This window comes from Gracilinanus agilis, chromosome 1 (assembly GCF_016433145.1).
Source record: "Gracilinanus agilis isolate LMUSP501 chromosome 1, AgileGrace, whole genome shotgun sequence".
Taxonomy (NCBI): Eukaryota; Metazoa; Chordata; class Mammalia; order Didelphimorphia; family Didelphidae; genus Gracilinanus; species Gracilinanus agilis.
Window position 1 is genome coordinate 101248225 of NC_058130.1, and position 18345 is coordinate 101266569.

At 36.9% G+C, this 18345-nt stretch overlaps 1 protein-coding gene across 1 annotated transcript in view; it reads right to left on the reverse strand.

Moving 5' to 3' along the window:
* GRIN3A (glutamate ionotropic receptor NMDA type subunit 3A) overlaps positions 1-18345 on the reverse strand; it is a 227754-nt gene that overhangs the window by 45383 nt on the left and 164026 nt on the right. Inside the window, exons 6-7 of the mRNA XM_044657012.1 lie at positions 12035-12150; positions 1491-1642 (exon numbers count right to left, since the gene is read on the reverse strand). Of these exons, the coding sequence (XP_044512947.1) occupies positions 1491-1642; positions 12035-12150 (268 nt within the window). The remainder of the gene's footprint in view (positions 1-1490; positions 1643-12034; positions 12151-18345) is intronic.

Genomic DNA, 18345 nt, shown 5'->3' on the forward strand with positions numbered 1-18345 from the left:
TGATTCTGAAGACGAGTTCTAGTCCAGATACACTTGAACATGTTCCTAAGCCTCTATAAATATCATTTTTATAATCTGTCAAGTGTGGAGTTTGAGCTAGAACAATGAACAGAAAAAGTTAATGTTGGTTTAGATCTTAGAAATCATATAATGTGACCCCTTTATTGTATAGATGAGGACACTGAGGCCCTGAGAGGGGACCAGACATGCCCAATGTTGTACATTTCTGATATTGCCTCACAAGCCTTTTGACTCCAAATCTAATTTTCATTCTATTGTACCAGGCTGTGGGGCACGATTGAGTTTGTCTGTGATCTCTGTTACCAGGAGGTCAAGGCTGGCGGATTGCTTGAGCTCAGAAGTTCAGAGCTGTAGTGTGGCAAACTGTTCAGAACTAAGTACAGCATCAGTATGTTGAGCTTCACACCCTAACTGAAAAGTGGTCAACCAGGCTACCTAAGGACGAGAAACTGCCCCAGCTTAGAACAGAGGTCAAAACTCCCATACCAACCAGTAGGCTTTGAGTGGTTGCTGTACTCGCAACCTGGGTGAGATAGGAAGAAATAATCTAAAAACCCCAAAACAAAACATTCCATTGGGCTTAGATATACTCTCACGCCTACTGCAACTCTAACATGGAATATTAGACTTAGTTGTAAGGGACTTTGGAGGTCATTTGGTCCCTCTGACTCTGTGATTTAGAAATTCCTGCCTTGGGCATGTCCTTTGGTTGCCATGCTTGAATGGACTCTTTGTTCCTCAGGATTTCTAGCAAGGGTAGGTTACTTAGGGATGCTCGGAGTGGTACCTACTAGTCAAAATAATGGGCAATGATTGTTCTCTCACATAAAGCCTCTTTTGACTCCATTCTTGGAGGTAGCATGCTAGATTAGAATGATGGATTACCAGTGTGTCTTGGTACGACCTTTCCTATCTTCTTTTTGAAGGATTTCTAACTTAAATACTAAGCAGGCTATAGGTAGTTTTTCTATCCATTTATAAGAAAAACATCAAAACACACATCTTGATTATTTGCTTACAAAAATGAATAATATGGAAATATGTTTTGTATGATAATACATGCATAATCCAGATTGAACTGCTTGTCAGCTCTGGGAGGGGGGAGGGAAGAAGGAGGGAGACAATAAGGACCATATAACATTGAAAAACTTATATGGAAATTTATTAAAATTAAAAAAATTTAAAAAACCCCAAAAGATACATCTCAAGGATGGCCTCTCATAAAGATGTTTCACTGTAGGTTGGCCTAGGAATAGATACAAAGTCATGCTAGGAAACTCATAGGAGGGAGAGAGTATCACAAATACTGACTAGAAAATCAAGTGGCTATTGTGTGATCAGTTATCACTGGCCATATATCTCAAGAAAACTTTGCTTCTGTTTCCGTAATACCCCTTTAAACACATCAGTATATGTCCTTAAGGGCAAAGAAAGACTGATTAGCCATGGCTGACAAATACATCTCTTACCTCAGTGACAGCAAAACTTCTCTTGCCACAGGGAACCACCTTGTACCACTTGTCATGCAGCACGTCCATAAATCCATGTGACTTGTACTGGCTGATAAGTTCTGATATATTTGAGGTCAGTGGAGAGTTTGGAGGAAGGCCAATGCCATAGCCTAGGAGAAAATGCAATTCGAAATGACAATTCTGCCATTGTTCCTGAGAGGCTGTGATAGATATCTTTGATTCAGTATCAAGCATGATCATGGGTAAAAAGTCTTGAATTCATAAAGTACCTTATTTTCAAAGGATTAAAAAGATTTGTAGATATATATATGCATACAATAATATATTAAATAACAACCAAATATTCTTATTTAATTTTATTATTTTATTATTAATATTCAATTACTTTATTATTAATACCCCATTATTAAATTGTATTGTTTATTATTATAATTAATATCAATAAAGAATATACTGAACAATACAAAATATATTAAAAAGGTTTATATACATATATGCAAACCTTTTTAATATATTACAAACCTTTATCTATATATATATATATATTTCCCTGTTAGAATGATTACTTTTCTTTAAAAGAGCCAGAAGAGACTGTACACCTTTTCCTGAAGCAATAGAAAGCAAACTTTGCACTAGAAATCAGGAAATCTGATTTCTAGCTCCAGCTTTGTCTCTAAATGTGTGCTCCCTGCAAGTCATTGAACTTGTGTGGACTTTGGTTTCCTTAGTTTGACTCCTGATCATTAAGATTCGTTTTACCTATAATGTGCTACATCTTTCATTAATAAGGAATCTTAGAAGAAGAATTAGGAAACCAGGCGCCATCATATTAGGGCAGCTGGGTGGTACAATGGATAGAGCTCTGGACTTGGAGTCAGGAAGACCTGAATTCAAATTTGTCCTTAGATGCTTCTTGACTCTGTGACCTTGGGTAAGTTACTCAATCTTATTTTTTTCAGTTTCCTTATTTCCAAAATGAGCTGGAAAAAGGAAGTGGCAAACCACTCTAGTATCTTTGCCAAGAATACCCTAAAATGGGGTCACAAAGGGTTGGACACTAGTGAAATGAGTGAACAAAATAAACCATCAAATAGCAAGTCTATTCCTCTTTGGTTAACTGATTTTCAAGGAGGACAATTTACCCAGTGGTGAGACCATGACATCATTGGATATATGTACCCAAGAGGGAAACCTCTTCCATATGAAAGATTTGATATGAGGAGGATGGAAGACACAGATGGAGAGTGTCAATGTGGTCTCCAGTTTACAAGCTAAAACTTGGGGTTCATCAGATCTTAGTAGGTTACAAGTTTGGGGGTTTCTAGATTCCACGTTGACAAGAGCAAGTGACACCACGTAGACCTGGAGGCAGTAGCAAAGTGACCAGAGATGCCAAGCCATGTGCAGATCTGGAATGAAAGCTACATGTGGCCCCCAGAATGAAATTTCTTTTTTTGCTTGTTCAGTACATTAAACTAGTAATGGAGTAGTGGAGTGCCAAAGAGAGAAGAAAGATCATTGGGGAAGAGAACTGTGGGAACTATGGTTTGGAGTAGTGGTTAAAACCAAGGCACAGAACTCTGAGGAAGTAAACTTGGAATTTGTCTTAAAACTAGTACTCTGTGTCATGTAGATTAATTAGGTCTGGGGTAAACAGAAGGAGACAAACCTTCTAATTACCTAGAATTTTTTTCTAAAGGACCCATCAGAGAGGAAATTTGCTTGACTTCATAGTAATGCTGAACCTTTTGGGGGTTAAAAGTTACTCTGTTAAAAGTTTCTTGTGGGAGAAGGCAGAATAATAAAAATAAAAACCTTTTGCATTCTATCTTAGAATCAATAGTAGGTATTGGCTCTAAGGCAGAAGAGCACTTACAGACTAGGCAATTGGGGTTAAGTGACTTGCCCAGAGTTAAATAGCTAGGAAGTATCTGAGAACATATTTGAACCCAGGACTTCTTGTCTCTAGATCCGGCTCTTAATCCTCTGCCACCTAGCTGCCTAGAGGCAGTGTATTTTTGACTATCTTTGGGCTCATCTACAAATCCTTTTTTTTTTGGGGGGGGGTTTTGGTGTATAAATTAAACCTGTTCAAATTAATGCTCCCATTCGCTTGAGTCCTTGAAAGGGAACTATGAAACTTTTTGGACATCAAAATGTGTAAGATAAAGAAGTTTCAGGGTTTTCTTAGAAGGAAGCATAAATCAGGAAGAAAAACCAGAGAAATTTTCTGAGAGGGACCTCTAAAATAGTACATGATACCTTATATCAAGACACTCAAGATACTCTGATACCAGGATTACACTTTTGTATATTTTGATGGTAGCTGTGGTGGGAAAAGTGGATAGGATTTTAGTCCTACCTTTAGAAAAGTCCTGACCCACATATTTTAGGTCTGAGAGCTCAGTTTTGAGTCTTGCTTAGTTGTTACCGTTTATTGGAACCAAGGTCCAGGTTTGCTTTCTTCTTTCAGGTGAACTGGGTGACACGATAAAATCTTCAAATACTAAAGGACAGCCATATAGAAACAGGATGAAATGTATTCGGGGAGGCTCTAGAGGGCCAACTGACTAAGGGTCAATATAAGGCAAAACTTTCTAATAATAAGAACTCTCCAATGGACTGTCCTGTGAGGTGGTGAGTTTCCTTTCAATAAAATTATTTGAGTTGAAGTAGAAAGACCACTTGTTAGAAATACTATAGAGAGATTTATGCTTTCTGAATCAAACTAGATGACCTCAAACCCTTTCCAACACCGAGACACTATGATTCATAATCTCTCTTGTCAGCAACCTCCAGGATCCTTTTCAGGCCTGAAACCTAGGGAAACTAGGGCCTCCTTTATCTTTTCCCTGTCTTCTATCCTGGTTGAGAGGACAGTAATTATTGCATTCTAGTCTGTTGCTATCCTGGAAATTACTTTGAAAGACAACATAAAAGGGACCACAGACAACTGAATTTTGTTCTTAGCTCTTCAGTGCTACAACTACAAAAGCTTTTTTTTTAAAACTTCAGAAAAATGGAGGTAGATAAACTGAAAATATTGCTGAATTTATTCACAGATCAGAAGTGAATAGCCTTCAAAAAGCTGCATATGCTTAATGAAAAACACATATTTTCTATAGTTATTTCCCCTTATTATTTATTTCCAAGGACATTTATATGAAAACTGGGTCTTTGTTCTTTTTAGCAGATATACAAACCCTTTCAATGAAATGCCAGGGTGGGGATGTGTGCAGGCTTAATAACTGACACAGATGAAATAAATAATACAAAAAATACTACTTGATCTTACAAGTACTATACATTATTTTTTCTAATTGTTTGTTTTGTTCTTTATCTGTGGGATGTCAAGAAAATTAAGACTATGCCAATAATAGATATTAGAATCTTCAGTTCAATTCAACATGTATTTTTGAGCAACTAATCTGTGTCTTGCTATTTTGGTTTGGAGGGCAAGGTTGATAATGGAATCCATTAGGAAGACAGTATTCTCTCATCAGATAGGATGTACTCATATGTAAGTGAAAAAAATGAAGTATTGGAGAGATGCTATAGGGCCGGAGAAGGGCAAATGTAATAATTTTCAGAAAAGGAAAGAGAGTGGAATTTTCAAACTATAGATAAGTAAGCTTTAGTTTGATTCCTGGCAAGATTCTAGGATAAGAGAGGAGGGGGATCAAGTATTTATTAAGCATCTATCAGGTGCAAATGTACAAATAATATAAAGTGATGGTCACTTAGCACCAGCATGGCTTCATCAAAAACAGATCATAGGAAGCTCACTTCATTTCCTTTTTTTTTTTTTTTGACAATTACTGCACTGGAAGGTTTTGAAAGTATAGTTCATATAGTATACCGAGATTTTTGAAAAGTACTCAATAGAATTTCTTTTTTTAAAAATTAATTAAGAATATTTCTCAATGATTACATGATTTATGTTCTTTCCCTTCCCTCTTCTTTCCCCCCTTCCTGAGCTGACGAGCAATTCTACTGAGTTATACATGTATCTCAATAGAATTTCTTATTCTAAATTCATGGACAAGATGGGAAAACATGGCCTAGTAGATAGGCTATGTAGATAGAAGTCTCCTCACCCTATGCTAGTCAACATTTTTATCAAAGACTTCACTGGAGGCACAGTTATTGGTCATGCTCATCAAATCTGTAAATGACAAAAGCTGGGAGTGATAGCTAATATAATGGATGGAAATTGTAGTGTTATATAAATGTGGGGCAAAATATAATATATATTTTAATATAATAATAAAAAAGACAGGCTGTGTTAAGAAAGGTAGTCTATCCTGGACTAGGGAGTTGAAAATTCTGCCTTATTCTATCTATATTTTATATATTGTGTTATTTTCCAGTGTTAGGGTCCTAGATTAGTTAGGCTCCAACAAGTCTCCTGACTTTTACATTTCCTTTATTCTTAGGAATTCCAAGGAATATTTTCTTTTTAACAAAATCTGGTTGACATATAAAAGAGATTCTTTTCCTGCTTATGTAACCCCTATCACCTATGGGATGGGGAAGGTGAGAGTTTGATGGACCACATCCTAATTAGCTATTTAGCAATTAGAGGTATCTTGGAATGTTCAAGGAAGGGGCTGAATAATGAGCTCAAAAACTCTATTTGTAGATCTATCCAGAGGGCTTCAGGGTCTTTTTTTTAATCAGTTGGTTAAATGTGAACCTAATCAATAAATTGATATTCTTACCTCAAACCAGTCTCAAATATTTTAATCAAAACATAGTTCAATGTCCTTCCTAATGCATTGCACACAGAACTGAACACAGATCTGGGGCTCTGTATCTTGTTCTGTGTGCAATATTTTAGAAAGAACATTGAAGTGGGAGCTGGAGAGAGTTCATAGAATAGTGGAGGGTCTTGAGTCTATCTATGCTACATATAAAGCTGGTGGATTAGGAACCAGGAAAGGACTAAGGAGCGAGGGCATGATAACTATTTTTAGGAATCTGAAAGACTGTTATGTGGAAAAGGAATTGTATTCATTTAGTTTGGTCTAAGAGGGAAGTAATAGGAACAATGGGTACAAGTCACAAAGAGGCAAATTTAAACTTGATGTCAGGAAAAAAATCCAATAATGAGAGCTATACAATAGTGCAAGAGTTTGCATTAGACAAAACTTTCTAAAAATTAAAGGTAATAAAAAGGGGAATTGTCTGATTGAGGAGAGAGTGGGCTTTTCCTCCCTAGAAGTTGAGTGAATGGCCACTTGTCATTTTGCAGAATATGGTCTTGGTTAGATATGACTTTGGAGGTTCTTTACAGTTCTGAGATTCTGAATTAACAACTCATGTTGTTGGATATCTATCTAACTCACAGAGTTGTTTTGATGACCAAATGAGATAATGAATTGAATACATTTTGTAAACTTTAAAGTGCTATACAAATATAAATGATCATCATTGACATCATCATCATTTAGATATAAAGGACTTGAGTTTGAATCTGGGCTAATTACTGGGACAAGTGACCTAACATTGCTGTAACTCAGTTTCCTTATCTATAAAATGAGGGGTTTGGATTGGAGTTCTAAGGTCCTTTCCAGCTTTAGAACTATGATTCTAGAATGTATGTGAGTCCTCATTTCAACCTCACATCAAGTAGGCTACTTTTTAAGAAGTTTCTTCCAAATTTCACCTGGGGTTGTATAGCAGCAATTCCAGCTCTGATTATTGCACCTGATGACAGATCTATTCTGGAATCATCTATTGCTGTAGCCTAGACTCAGTACGTGAGGAGAGAGTCAAGTCTTTTAAAATGAATATATCCGAGGAGGCAATACTTATTCTAAAAATAAGCTTTGAGAGCACTGTACAGGTATTCAAATACACTAGCAGAAATTCTTCATCTAACGTACATTGATATTTGGAGAAACTGTCACATTGAAAGTGATAAATATTAAATCCCTCCACTCTATCACATGTCAGTTAAATTGCAATTGACCTGGTAAAAATAGACCTCTATCCATTATCATCTGATATTCTAATTTGCTGCACTGTTATGCACATAACCAATGATGAGACTTTTGTGCTGTAGTCTTGGTTCTCTTGCTGAATATCACCACTAAAGATAATGGAAACTATACATCTGGAATATGGGCAGGGGAGGGGATACACAAATGAAATTTATTTTGGCGAGAATACAGGAAAGTTTTATTTAAAAAAAAGCAAACTTTCTACTATAGTTAAAAACCGAAAGACCAAAATCATAAGGGTTTAATTTTCTTTTTCAATCATTTGCACTTCAAATTTGGCTGTCCTCAAGGACCAGAGGATGACTTTTCTACCTGCCAGCTCCTTCTGGCATTCTGAATCACTTTCTTAATTATCATTAGTTGCTAGGTCTTCCATCAGGACTGGGCTGGTCATATTTTTGTTAGAGAAAGCACAATGGGATCCTCCAGCTTGAAAGATGAAGGAATCAGATTCTGTGGAAAATTATAGGATCATGGGCAGAATTGAAAAGGTCCTATAGGTTATTAAGTCCAAACCTTTCATTTTAACAGATTCTAGGGAGGTTAAGTAACTTCCCCAAGGTCACACAGCCAATATATGTTTGAGGTGTATTGAAATCCAGGTCTTCCAGATTACAAATCCCAATACTTCATCCACTCTACCATGTTGCTTCTAGGATAAGAAAACAATTTCCAAAACATAATCCTGATCACTTCCCTACAAATGAATTGGAACTACTGTACTAAGAGTGGTAGAAGTATATTTTGGTTCCTATGAATGACTTCACAGGCTAAAAGTATTATGTTCATATCTGTTTAGAAAATACCTGCTTGTGAAATATCCTTTCAGATAAGTAGGGCCATTGACATTGTCAGAAAGAAAGATCCAGTCAGTCTGCAAAACTTTCCATGGCATGATATTTGCAGCCAATCTGGGAAAAGGGCTCAGAACACATTTTAATTGTCTTAATGTTCAGATATTTAAAATAAGATTTTTTTCCTTTTTGAAGATGAAAAGAGATGTGAGAGAAGACCCAAGACAGTCAGGATAAACTTGAGTGAATTACATAACTTGTTGGCCTCAGTTTACTGACCCAAAATATTGATGGCTCTTATGGGTATTGAAATAAGCCTGACTTAACAGCACATTGAGTTCTTTGGATGGAATGTCATATATCATTATTGTTCATCTTCATTATCCTTGCTCCTCCTAGGACATTTATTGCTGCAATGCTTAACTTTGGGACATGTATTAATTTATCTCAACACTTCCTTTTCCAATTCCAGTGAGTCTTTATTCCACTGGTACATCAGATTCAATTTCACCCAAGACTTCCCACAGTCTCTCAAACATTTAACAGCTTTGACCCTCCACTTCAGCATACTTGCTTAGAACAAAATCTACTTCTGAGGAGCTTTTAAACAAAACTTAAGAGCTGTTGAGACTAGTTGTATATAACTTCATACTGTCAGATAAATCATTTCCCAGGTGATGAAACTTTGGGGGAATTTAGAAGCAAGGTTGTATGGATAGGTTAATATCATGCACATTCATAAATCCCACCTCTCTCTCTCTCTCTCTCTCTCTCTCTCTCTCTCTCTCTCTCTCTCTCTCTCTCTATCTTTCACATCTCTCTTTAATGCAAATAAATATGCAACATATTACATGTTTTAATTAAAGTATTTTATTTTCCCCTGTGTAAAAGTGAATTCCTGGAAGAATGCTAAATTTTAGTTTATTAGATCTTTTAGACTACTATTTGGCTATTTGGTTAGTTGCAACAGATATTATGAATCTAGTTAATCTAGTTTAATGAGTAATATTAGTTATTTGTTGAATGCCTACTAGTATTTCAGCACTGAATTAGGCATTGTGGGAAATAAAGAAGCAGGAGATGATTTGGCTGTTTCTTTCAAGATACTTAAAAGTTGTTCAATAATATACTTTAAAACTTTGCAATGTAAATTCCACTGGCTATTGAGGGAATAATATACTTTAAACAAAGACCACATTTTTATGAGGATAGCAAATCAAAATGTAAAAAAGGGATGTGGAAACAACTATACATTTCTCATTTTACTTTCTGCAGTTGGAAAGAACTTTCCCAAACTGGTGGTTGCTTTTTTCCCCCTTCATATTTCTTCATTTTTTTAAAACCAAGAACCAGCTATGTGGGCAATTGTCTAAGATTAGGAGTTAGAGGTGAGTTACTAGTCTATATTAATACACGGAGTTTCCACACCAGAAAATTCTTCACACCAATCAAATGAAGAACTTAATATCTTCAAACACAAAATGCTAAATAGGTCCTGGGTCAGATTGTTGCCTGACTCTCAGAACTTTCCTCCTTTTATTAGGATCATCTTACCTTTCTAAATAAATGATAATGAGAATTTCTTAGGGGGAGATGATATCTAGCTTTATATTCTGAACTGATCTTCTTATATTTTTATAAGAAACCAACAATGAAAATAATAGTCTATTCCAACCTGCAGTGTTCCTGCTCATCCTTACAGTGAGCTGTAAGACCTTCCCATAAGGGATCACAGCATTCCACCATTGGAATGAACCATTGTGCATTTATTCCCTTTAAAAGCAACATGGTGTCTAGAGATGATGTCAACCTCTAGACACAAAGTTTCCTGAGCACAGATGGGAATGTAAGCAGAAAACCAGTGGGGAGTTAATTAGAGCTACAGTGGCATCTGGTACTGAGCTAGAGCAGGGTGGAACAATCTATATCACCCTTGCCTTCTTAGAAAACAGGATCACCCCCTAGAGCAAAAAGCATCTTGGTCTTTCCTAATCAGAGACATCTCAGTCAGATTTAAGGCAGGTCATCATGCTTGTCATCCTCAAACCTACCTAATTTGATTCACTGTTGATGCTGCTGATGGCAAAGGAACCACAATTACCCAATGTGGAGAAACAAAATTGAATGGCTTCTCCATGACCTCAGATACTGCGTATGTTAGGAATTTTTTGAGTCACATCAAAACACAAACTTGAAAGTTCTGATTGTCTAGGTTGGCTGCCCCAGCTGCCTCTGGCTCTGGTTTTAACTGCTCACTAACTTGTCTCAAGAACTCCTTCTTCCCCTTTTAGTTGTTGGGTACTAGTTTTGGTTTAGTTCTGGTTCAAGAAGGGGTCATTTTGCCTTAAGAGGTAGGAAAGAGATTGGTTGCCTTTGGAGAAAGGCAAAAGCGAACAGCTTCCACTCTTGCCATGTACCATCGATCACAAAAACAGAGCCTGGGGTCAGCAATCTGTTAATGTGTTCAGGGGAGGGAGATACTGAAGAAGGCAAATTGGAGTCTGAATTGCTTTGATGTCAGGGAGCACAGTGGCTGGGCACATTGTACTAATTACATGTTGACTGATTGAGGGATCTCCCATTTAATGTGATGGGTGGGATTAAGGGTTTCAGGCAGTAGGTCTATCCATTTCCATTAAGAGGCACTGAGCTAAACTGTTTTCTCTGAGACAAATTAGATCGACCAACTTGATTAAAGATGCTTTGAGACTCCTTATGTGTTGTCAGTTAAAGGGAGCAAAGAATAAGCAGATCTACAATTTAGAATTCATATGGGAGAATAGTTCCATTGTCATTGGTCTTTTCTAGCAGAAGCATCTCTTGACAGAGTAGTCCTATTTTATCTAACCCAGCATTTAGCACATAGACATAAATACTCATTGGCTTGGCTATATCTTGATCTCAAATCTGGCCGTCTTCTGGTACTGTTGATATTGTATGTAAGTCCTAGTAGACTGTAAACTCTTAGAGAGCAAGGACTATGTCCAAGCCAGGAAGGAAGTGATAACCAGAACTAAAATGGCAACACAAAAGGACTTACCAGTGGTTAGGAGGTAATAAAACTCTCCCTAAGGGCACTGGAAAAGTAGATTGACTATGCAGTAACCTTATAGAGTTAATTTTAAAATGTTTAAATCAATTTAAAATGTTTAAGTTTATTTGCTAGCAATATATGTCAAAAGATCACTAGACTGAGAGTAAAAAGACTTGAATTATAGTCCAAGCTTTGCCACTGACTCTCTAAGTGACCTTGGACAAATCCCTTAAATTTAGTTTCTTCCTCTGTTTCTGTTTCTTCCTCTAAAAAACCAAAGATGATATTGGAGGTCCCATTTAGCTCTCAAACTCCACGATTCTAGTTTTACAGACTTAGATTGATTACAAGATCTGACCATTAAAAAAATCAAATCAAAATGAATTAAAATGACACACAATACCTATTAATTAATAATTTCCCCCTCCTCCCACTGCTGCTGCCACTACCAAATTCTCTGCCTAGGCATAGAAAATGTAAGCATCAGTATTTGGGGTACATTGTTTCTGGATGATGGAATGAGCAAATAGTTCCCCAAAATAGTGCCCAGGTCTGGTAGCTTCTGAGATAAGTAGGTGAGAAGCATAAAATGAAAAGAAAAGATGGATGGCTCTTTGTATCAATGCTGACATTTGCATTGGTGACTTGCAAGATTGGCAAGCCCAACATGTTCTCAATAAAAGCAAAACAACAGCAACTGATTAATACCTTCAATGGCAAATGGTTTCCCCACTGTGAGCAGTTTGCAGTCAGCGTCAATGGACACTTCGTAGTCAAGGAGGGCTTTGTCCATGATGAAGGCATCTAGCTTCTCTGGATCATTCCTAGGGTTAAGATAAAAAGAAGCCCCACAACCCCATGAGTCATTAACAATCAGGGTGCAACATCTAGAGAAGAGAGCAGCAGAGGGACTTGGGGAGAACAGGCTATTTAGCTGTGGAGTTATTTCTCCTTATCTCACTACACTGAAAATATACATTAAGGACAGTAAATTCAGTGGGGATGAGACAGACATATCCCCCTTGTTCCAAGAATGGCATAAGGTACTTCTTTCTCAGAGCTGCCTTGATCTTCTCTGACATAGTTCCAGGTAGAGTTGAGATCTGGTAGCTTACGAATGGAGACCTCATCAATCTGTACATTGGAATGGTGAGCCTCATCAGCCATGAGTTTTATTGTAGACTTTGTAGCTCAAGTTGCTATTCCCCAGAAAGCTTAATGAGCAAGGAAGGATAAATAAAATAGTGGATCCTCTTGGGGAGTTGGCAGCAAATGATTCATTATGACGGCATTTCAGTGTGACAAAAAGAGTACTGGAAGGGTAGTTAGACCTGGATTTAAGTCCTAAACTCTTTCATTTATGAATTAGGCAAGCAGTTTCAGTATTTTAACCTGTACAAGAGGGAAATAGTAGTTTCACTGTATTAAATGCTAGCTATTATTACTCACAGAGTTGTCATGAGGATCAGATGAGATAATGTGAGTAAAGTGCATTGTAATTGTAAAGCATTATATAAATGCATTATTATTATTATTAATGATGCTTTTAGGCCAGTAGGATTGGCTCAGACAGCCAATTCAACAAACACTAACTAATCCCCTTCTCTGTGTAGGATAAAGAGATGAAAAATGACATCTGGTGCTCAAGGAGCTTATAATCTGCTAGGGTGATATATGTATACAAATAGATATAATGCAAGATAGAGTATGATATGATTAAAGGAGAGATACAGACAGACCTCTAGGAGTGTATGAGATGGGAGAGACTGCTTTCAGCTAGGGGAAGGAAAGGAGAGGAAAATCTTATGGAAGGATTTATAGAAAGAAGAGAAGGAATTAAACAGGCAGAGATGAGGAAGGAGTACATGAGGAATAGACTGAATACATGGAGGTGGGAAATGGTAGAAAAAGAGTTGGAATACATCATACAGTGCATGGTATAGAATAAAGTGAAATAAGAATGGGAGGCCAGATTTTGGAAGGCTTAAAGTACCAGGATAAGGAGTTTAAATTTCATACTATAGAGTAGAGATGTCAATTGTGGTCTGTAACACCTGTATGAGCAACCAGATTAAATATTTAATAAAATAAATAAAAATACTACTATATATACATGTGTATATATATATTTATATATAAAATGTTACATTTAAAGACTAAATAAAAATGTGGCCAGCAGTTAACTTTATGTTTAGATTAGTAGCCTCCATTTCTATTTGAGTTTGATACCACTCTTAAAGAGAATAGGGGATGGTGATGGTAATGGTAAATGCAGGTTATTTGATGATATTTAGCAGCTGAATGAAACTCCAGAGATTAATTGTTTACTTTGAGCCCTCAAGAAGGGTTGGGTAATGATACTAATGATGATGATAATTCATATTTGTATGATGCTTTAGATTTTACAAATTATTTTCTCTTTTAACAAGCCTTTATTACCATGCCTATTTTGTAGAGGAAGAAACTGACACAAGAGAGCTTAAATTACTTGCCCAGAGCTTCTTGGCTAAGGAGCAGAGCTGGGTTTCCAAACCTGGGAATTCTAAGTCCAGGACTAATATTTTTTGAACAATCCATTAAGCAAGCCTTTACTAAGTGTCTACTGTGTGCAAAGTACTATATAAGGTACTAGGAATAAGAGTATAAAAAATGAAAAACAGACCCTGCCCACAGAGAGTTTACATTTTTTGAGGGGAAAACAAGAAAAAAATAAGTAAATATAAGACAACTTGGCAGCAGAGAGCAGTAACTAGGAGGAATCAAGAAAGGCTTTCTCCTGGAAGAGATACGTGAACTGACTCTTGAAGGAAGCTAGGAATTCTTAGAGGCAAATGTGGGTAAGGAGTGTATTCTAGGCATGGGAAAGTTATAAAAATGGGAGATGGAACAAGTATGCCAGTTCAGCTGGAAGGCAGATCATGTAAAAATAAATAATGTGAAACAAGTATGGAAAGGTAGACTAGATCTATACTATATGGGACTATAAATGGCAAATAGAGGAAGTTATATTTTATCCTAGATTCAGTAGGGAGCCATTTAAGTGACATGGTCAGATTTGGGCTTTAGGAATATTCATTTGGTCACTGTGAAGATGTTGGACTATGGAAGGTGAAGGAAACCAGTTAAAAGGCTATTATTATGTAGTCCAGGCAAGATATGAGGGCTTGAATTTATAGTAAGGGAAAGAGGAGAGAAAAGAAAAGGAAAAGGAAGGGAAGGCAGGAGAAGAAGAAAGGAAAAGAAAGGGGGAAAGGGAAAGAAAAAGAAAGGGAAAATAAGAGGGAAGAGAAGGGGGGAGAGAGGAAGAGAAGAGCATAATCTCCAGTGCCATAGGAACAACCATTCTGCTGTATAGTTTCAGAGTCACTCATAGAGTCTAGAAGAGGACACCCCTACACTTGCTTTTCTGTGGTTCCTCTTGGTGGTCAGAATATGACTGTTGGAGCTAGTCATAGTGGTTTTAGGGAAGAACAAGACTTTCCTGGATGGGATGGGAAGTAGCAGGTCTTACTGACCTTTAAGTATACAATCATTCATGAAACATAGACATGCTTGAATTTATTTCAACATGGCAGCTTTTCCCAGAAATCTACTCCGAAAAAACTTTGTTTAGAAGGGGAAATGGTTTTTAGTGTTCCTAAGTCCCCCTTTCTCCCTATTTTCCTTCATTGGTCCCTTCTTCCCTTTTTACTTAAAGGGTACAAAGTGTCCTCATGCTTTCTCTCCCATTCACATATCAGAACCTGATCTTAGAGTAGGATTTGACAGACTCCAAACACCTCTCCCAGGAGATATTTGTGTTTTAACTAGAGACAGCATTTGTATTTGGCTTGATTCAAAAGAATGACTCTCCGAATGCAGGAAACTGCAAACATTAGCAAAATCTTTTTTTTTTTTTTTTTGGGTGAGATGTCAGGAGAATCTTCCTGTTATTTGAAGTTGTGCCACAGTCATCTACTTTTTCTTCCAAGTAGTCTTGTTTTTTGGACTAGTAAGACTTCCTTGGGACAACAGGCAAGGAAGAAAACAACATTAATGTCTATATGGTATTTTATTGTTTAGTCATTTCAGTTGTTTCCAACTCTTTGTGACCTCATCTGGGATTTTCTTCACAAAGATACTGGAGTGGGTTGCCATTTCCTTCTTCAGCTCATTTTACAGATGAGGAAACTGAGGCAAACAGGGTTAGGTGACTTGCCTAGCATCATATAGCTAGTAAGTGTCTGAGGTCATATTTGAACTCAGGAAGATGAGTGTCACTGTGTCACCTAGACCATCCCACTATTATATGGAATAGAAACAGCATAGTATAATCATAAGAACCCTGGATTTTGAGTGAGAGGATTTGACTTCAGATTCTACTTCTCCATCTAGCCTCGGTAAGTCACTTAACCTGTCTAGGCCTCAGTTTCTCCATCTGTAAAATAAAGAGGTTAAACTAGATGGCCTTGAAAGTTCCATTCCACTCAAAATCTATGTGATCTTATAATTCTATCCACTTTTCTACTTTTCCAATTGAAAAACCAAGAATCTTTGAAGGTAAAGGAAAGGTCTCCATAATACAGCTTGCTTTGACTCCAACCCAGATAGAAGTCAGAGTTTATTGTAGCTTGGAGCAGAAATGATGCTTTAAAAATAGGTATTTCCAGCTGCAGCTCATCTCCTGTGGGGTTATTGCTTTGAAACATAATAGAATCCTTGAAATAGAGTGAAGTTTTAGCAGAACAACTTTACTCATACCAGAGGGTACTTGGAGCCTGTGAAGCACACTTCATATCACAAAACACAGGACTAATTTGGTCTTGCACTCCAGCAAACAATAAGAAACCAGTTGCCATCACTCACTAACACACTTGGGTTCAAAATATTTCCAAAAATCTAGTGGTTTCAATGCAATTCTGGAAACTGGCAAAAGAAGAACTTTGAGCTTACCACTGTCTGTAAACCACCAACTCCCTAGGCTTTATTTCATCTCAGTAAAGTGGAAAGAACTCTAAAATTTCCCTGCCTTCTACCTGACAGAATATGGTAAGGAATAATTGATTAAGTGACTCTACTCTTCTGTGGGGTGGCAAAATATTCCTGTGTAACTCGTTAGCTTTGCTCAGCAAGCGGAAAAGACCTTGGACTGGTAGACAAGAACTGGGCTTTGCCAATGACCTGGTGTTTCCTCATGTATAAAATGAGGTGCTTGGGATAGATGATATTTAATATCCCTCCTAGGACTGACCTTCCTTGATTCTTGGACTAGCCTGTTCTGTCCGTGGAGCTGCTAATTAGTAATTGATATGAGGAATACTAAATAACTTTCATTATGTGAGTTGAAATGAAAGATACTTCTACGTCCAGGTCTCCCCCAGCTGGCTTGCCCTAGCACCCTAGACTCTGACATTAGAAATTATTTCTTTGGGTTAAAGTATTCTAGCTCCAAGAATCCCATGTAAACAATGCAAATACTTCAAGAAAAGGTAACACAATCATCATAAGCCTTAATAAAGGTTACAGTGGAGATAAGTGTATAGGATAAAGGATATAGTAGGGATTTTTTTAATGAAAAAACCAATTAACTATAATTTTCAAAAAACAGAAATCTAGACCCTTAAGGAATTGGAAACAGGATAGGCGAGTTTTGAAAGGGGTCAATAGGGAGAAAGTGTGTGTGTGTGTATGTGTGTATATATATATATATATATGAATATGGAAAGCTTCTTAGAGAAGTGAGGTTACAATGAGATACTTTCTTGACCCTCTAAGAAGATACTGAAATAGGGAAGAGGCAAAAGAGGAGTAGAAGACAACTGAATTCTGAATAGAAGAGAGGAGAAAAGATAATGAAAGAGATGGAAAGTGGCTAAGAGTTACATTCTATATATAATCCTGCAGACAACAGGTTAGGGCAGCTTCTGTTTACAATATTCTAGTTACCAACTGGCCATTTACAGACCAGATAACTAAGAATAAGTAAAAAAAAATGGGAAAATCAATAACAAGATTGAAAAGTCTTCATAAAGCCTCATTCAAGGGCTAATAGCACAATTAACTGTATGAAAATGGTCAGTTTTCTGTAGTGGTTTGTCACCTGAGTTAGCCATATGAATAAGCTGCAACAAACAAGGTGCAGAGGACTGAGGATCATAGCAGATATGAAAGGAAAGGGGAATTTGCAAATGACCTGAAGAGCGTTCACGATGTGTTTCTTCCAGTGTCAAATAGTAGGTTCCTTCCATAAAATGTAAGCTAGCATCACCACTAGAGAAGAAAGAAAAAGGACCAGGAATATCTTTCTATTCTAGAGCTTGAAAGAATGAAATATTTCTTAAAAGAATGGCAGAAATGATTGAAGAGGAAAACAAAGATCAAAAGACTCCAAGGAAGCAGAAAGGACCTATGACAGGTGATTGAAGGATGGAACCATGAGACACAGGAGAAAGAAGGGAGGGATAACTATTGAACTTTTGGAGGTATGTGAGAGATTTGAGGTACTTCTCTTAGAGTAGGGATTCCTTTTAAAAATTTTATTTAAAAAAACCAAAAACCTCTTATTTTCTGTCTTGGTAACAATTCTAAGACTAAAGGAAAATGGCCAGGCAAATGGAGATAGGTGACTTGCCCAAGGACACAGCTAGAAAATATCTGAAGCAGATATGAACCCAGACCTCTTGACTACAGGTCTTGTGTTTTTATATACTATGCTATCTAGAGCAGGGATTCTTAAATCGGGTTCTGGGAACTTGTTTTTAAAAATATTTCAATAACTATTATAAAATAATCAGTTTTCTTTATAATCCTCTGAATTGCTTTAAAAACATTCTGAAAAGAGCTTTATAGACTTCACCAGGCTGCCAAAGAGGTCAATTAATGACACAAAAGAGCATTAAGAACCTTTGCCTTAGAGTACAGAGCTAGATTTTCTGAGGAAGAAGCATTTTTTTGTATTCTGAGGAATGATGCTATGTAATGGTCAGAAAAGGAAAATATAAGTAATGATGGTATGTAAGTATTCACTGAGGGTGTTCCAA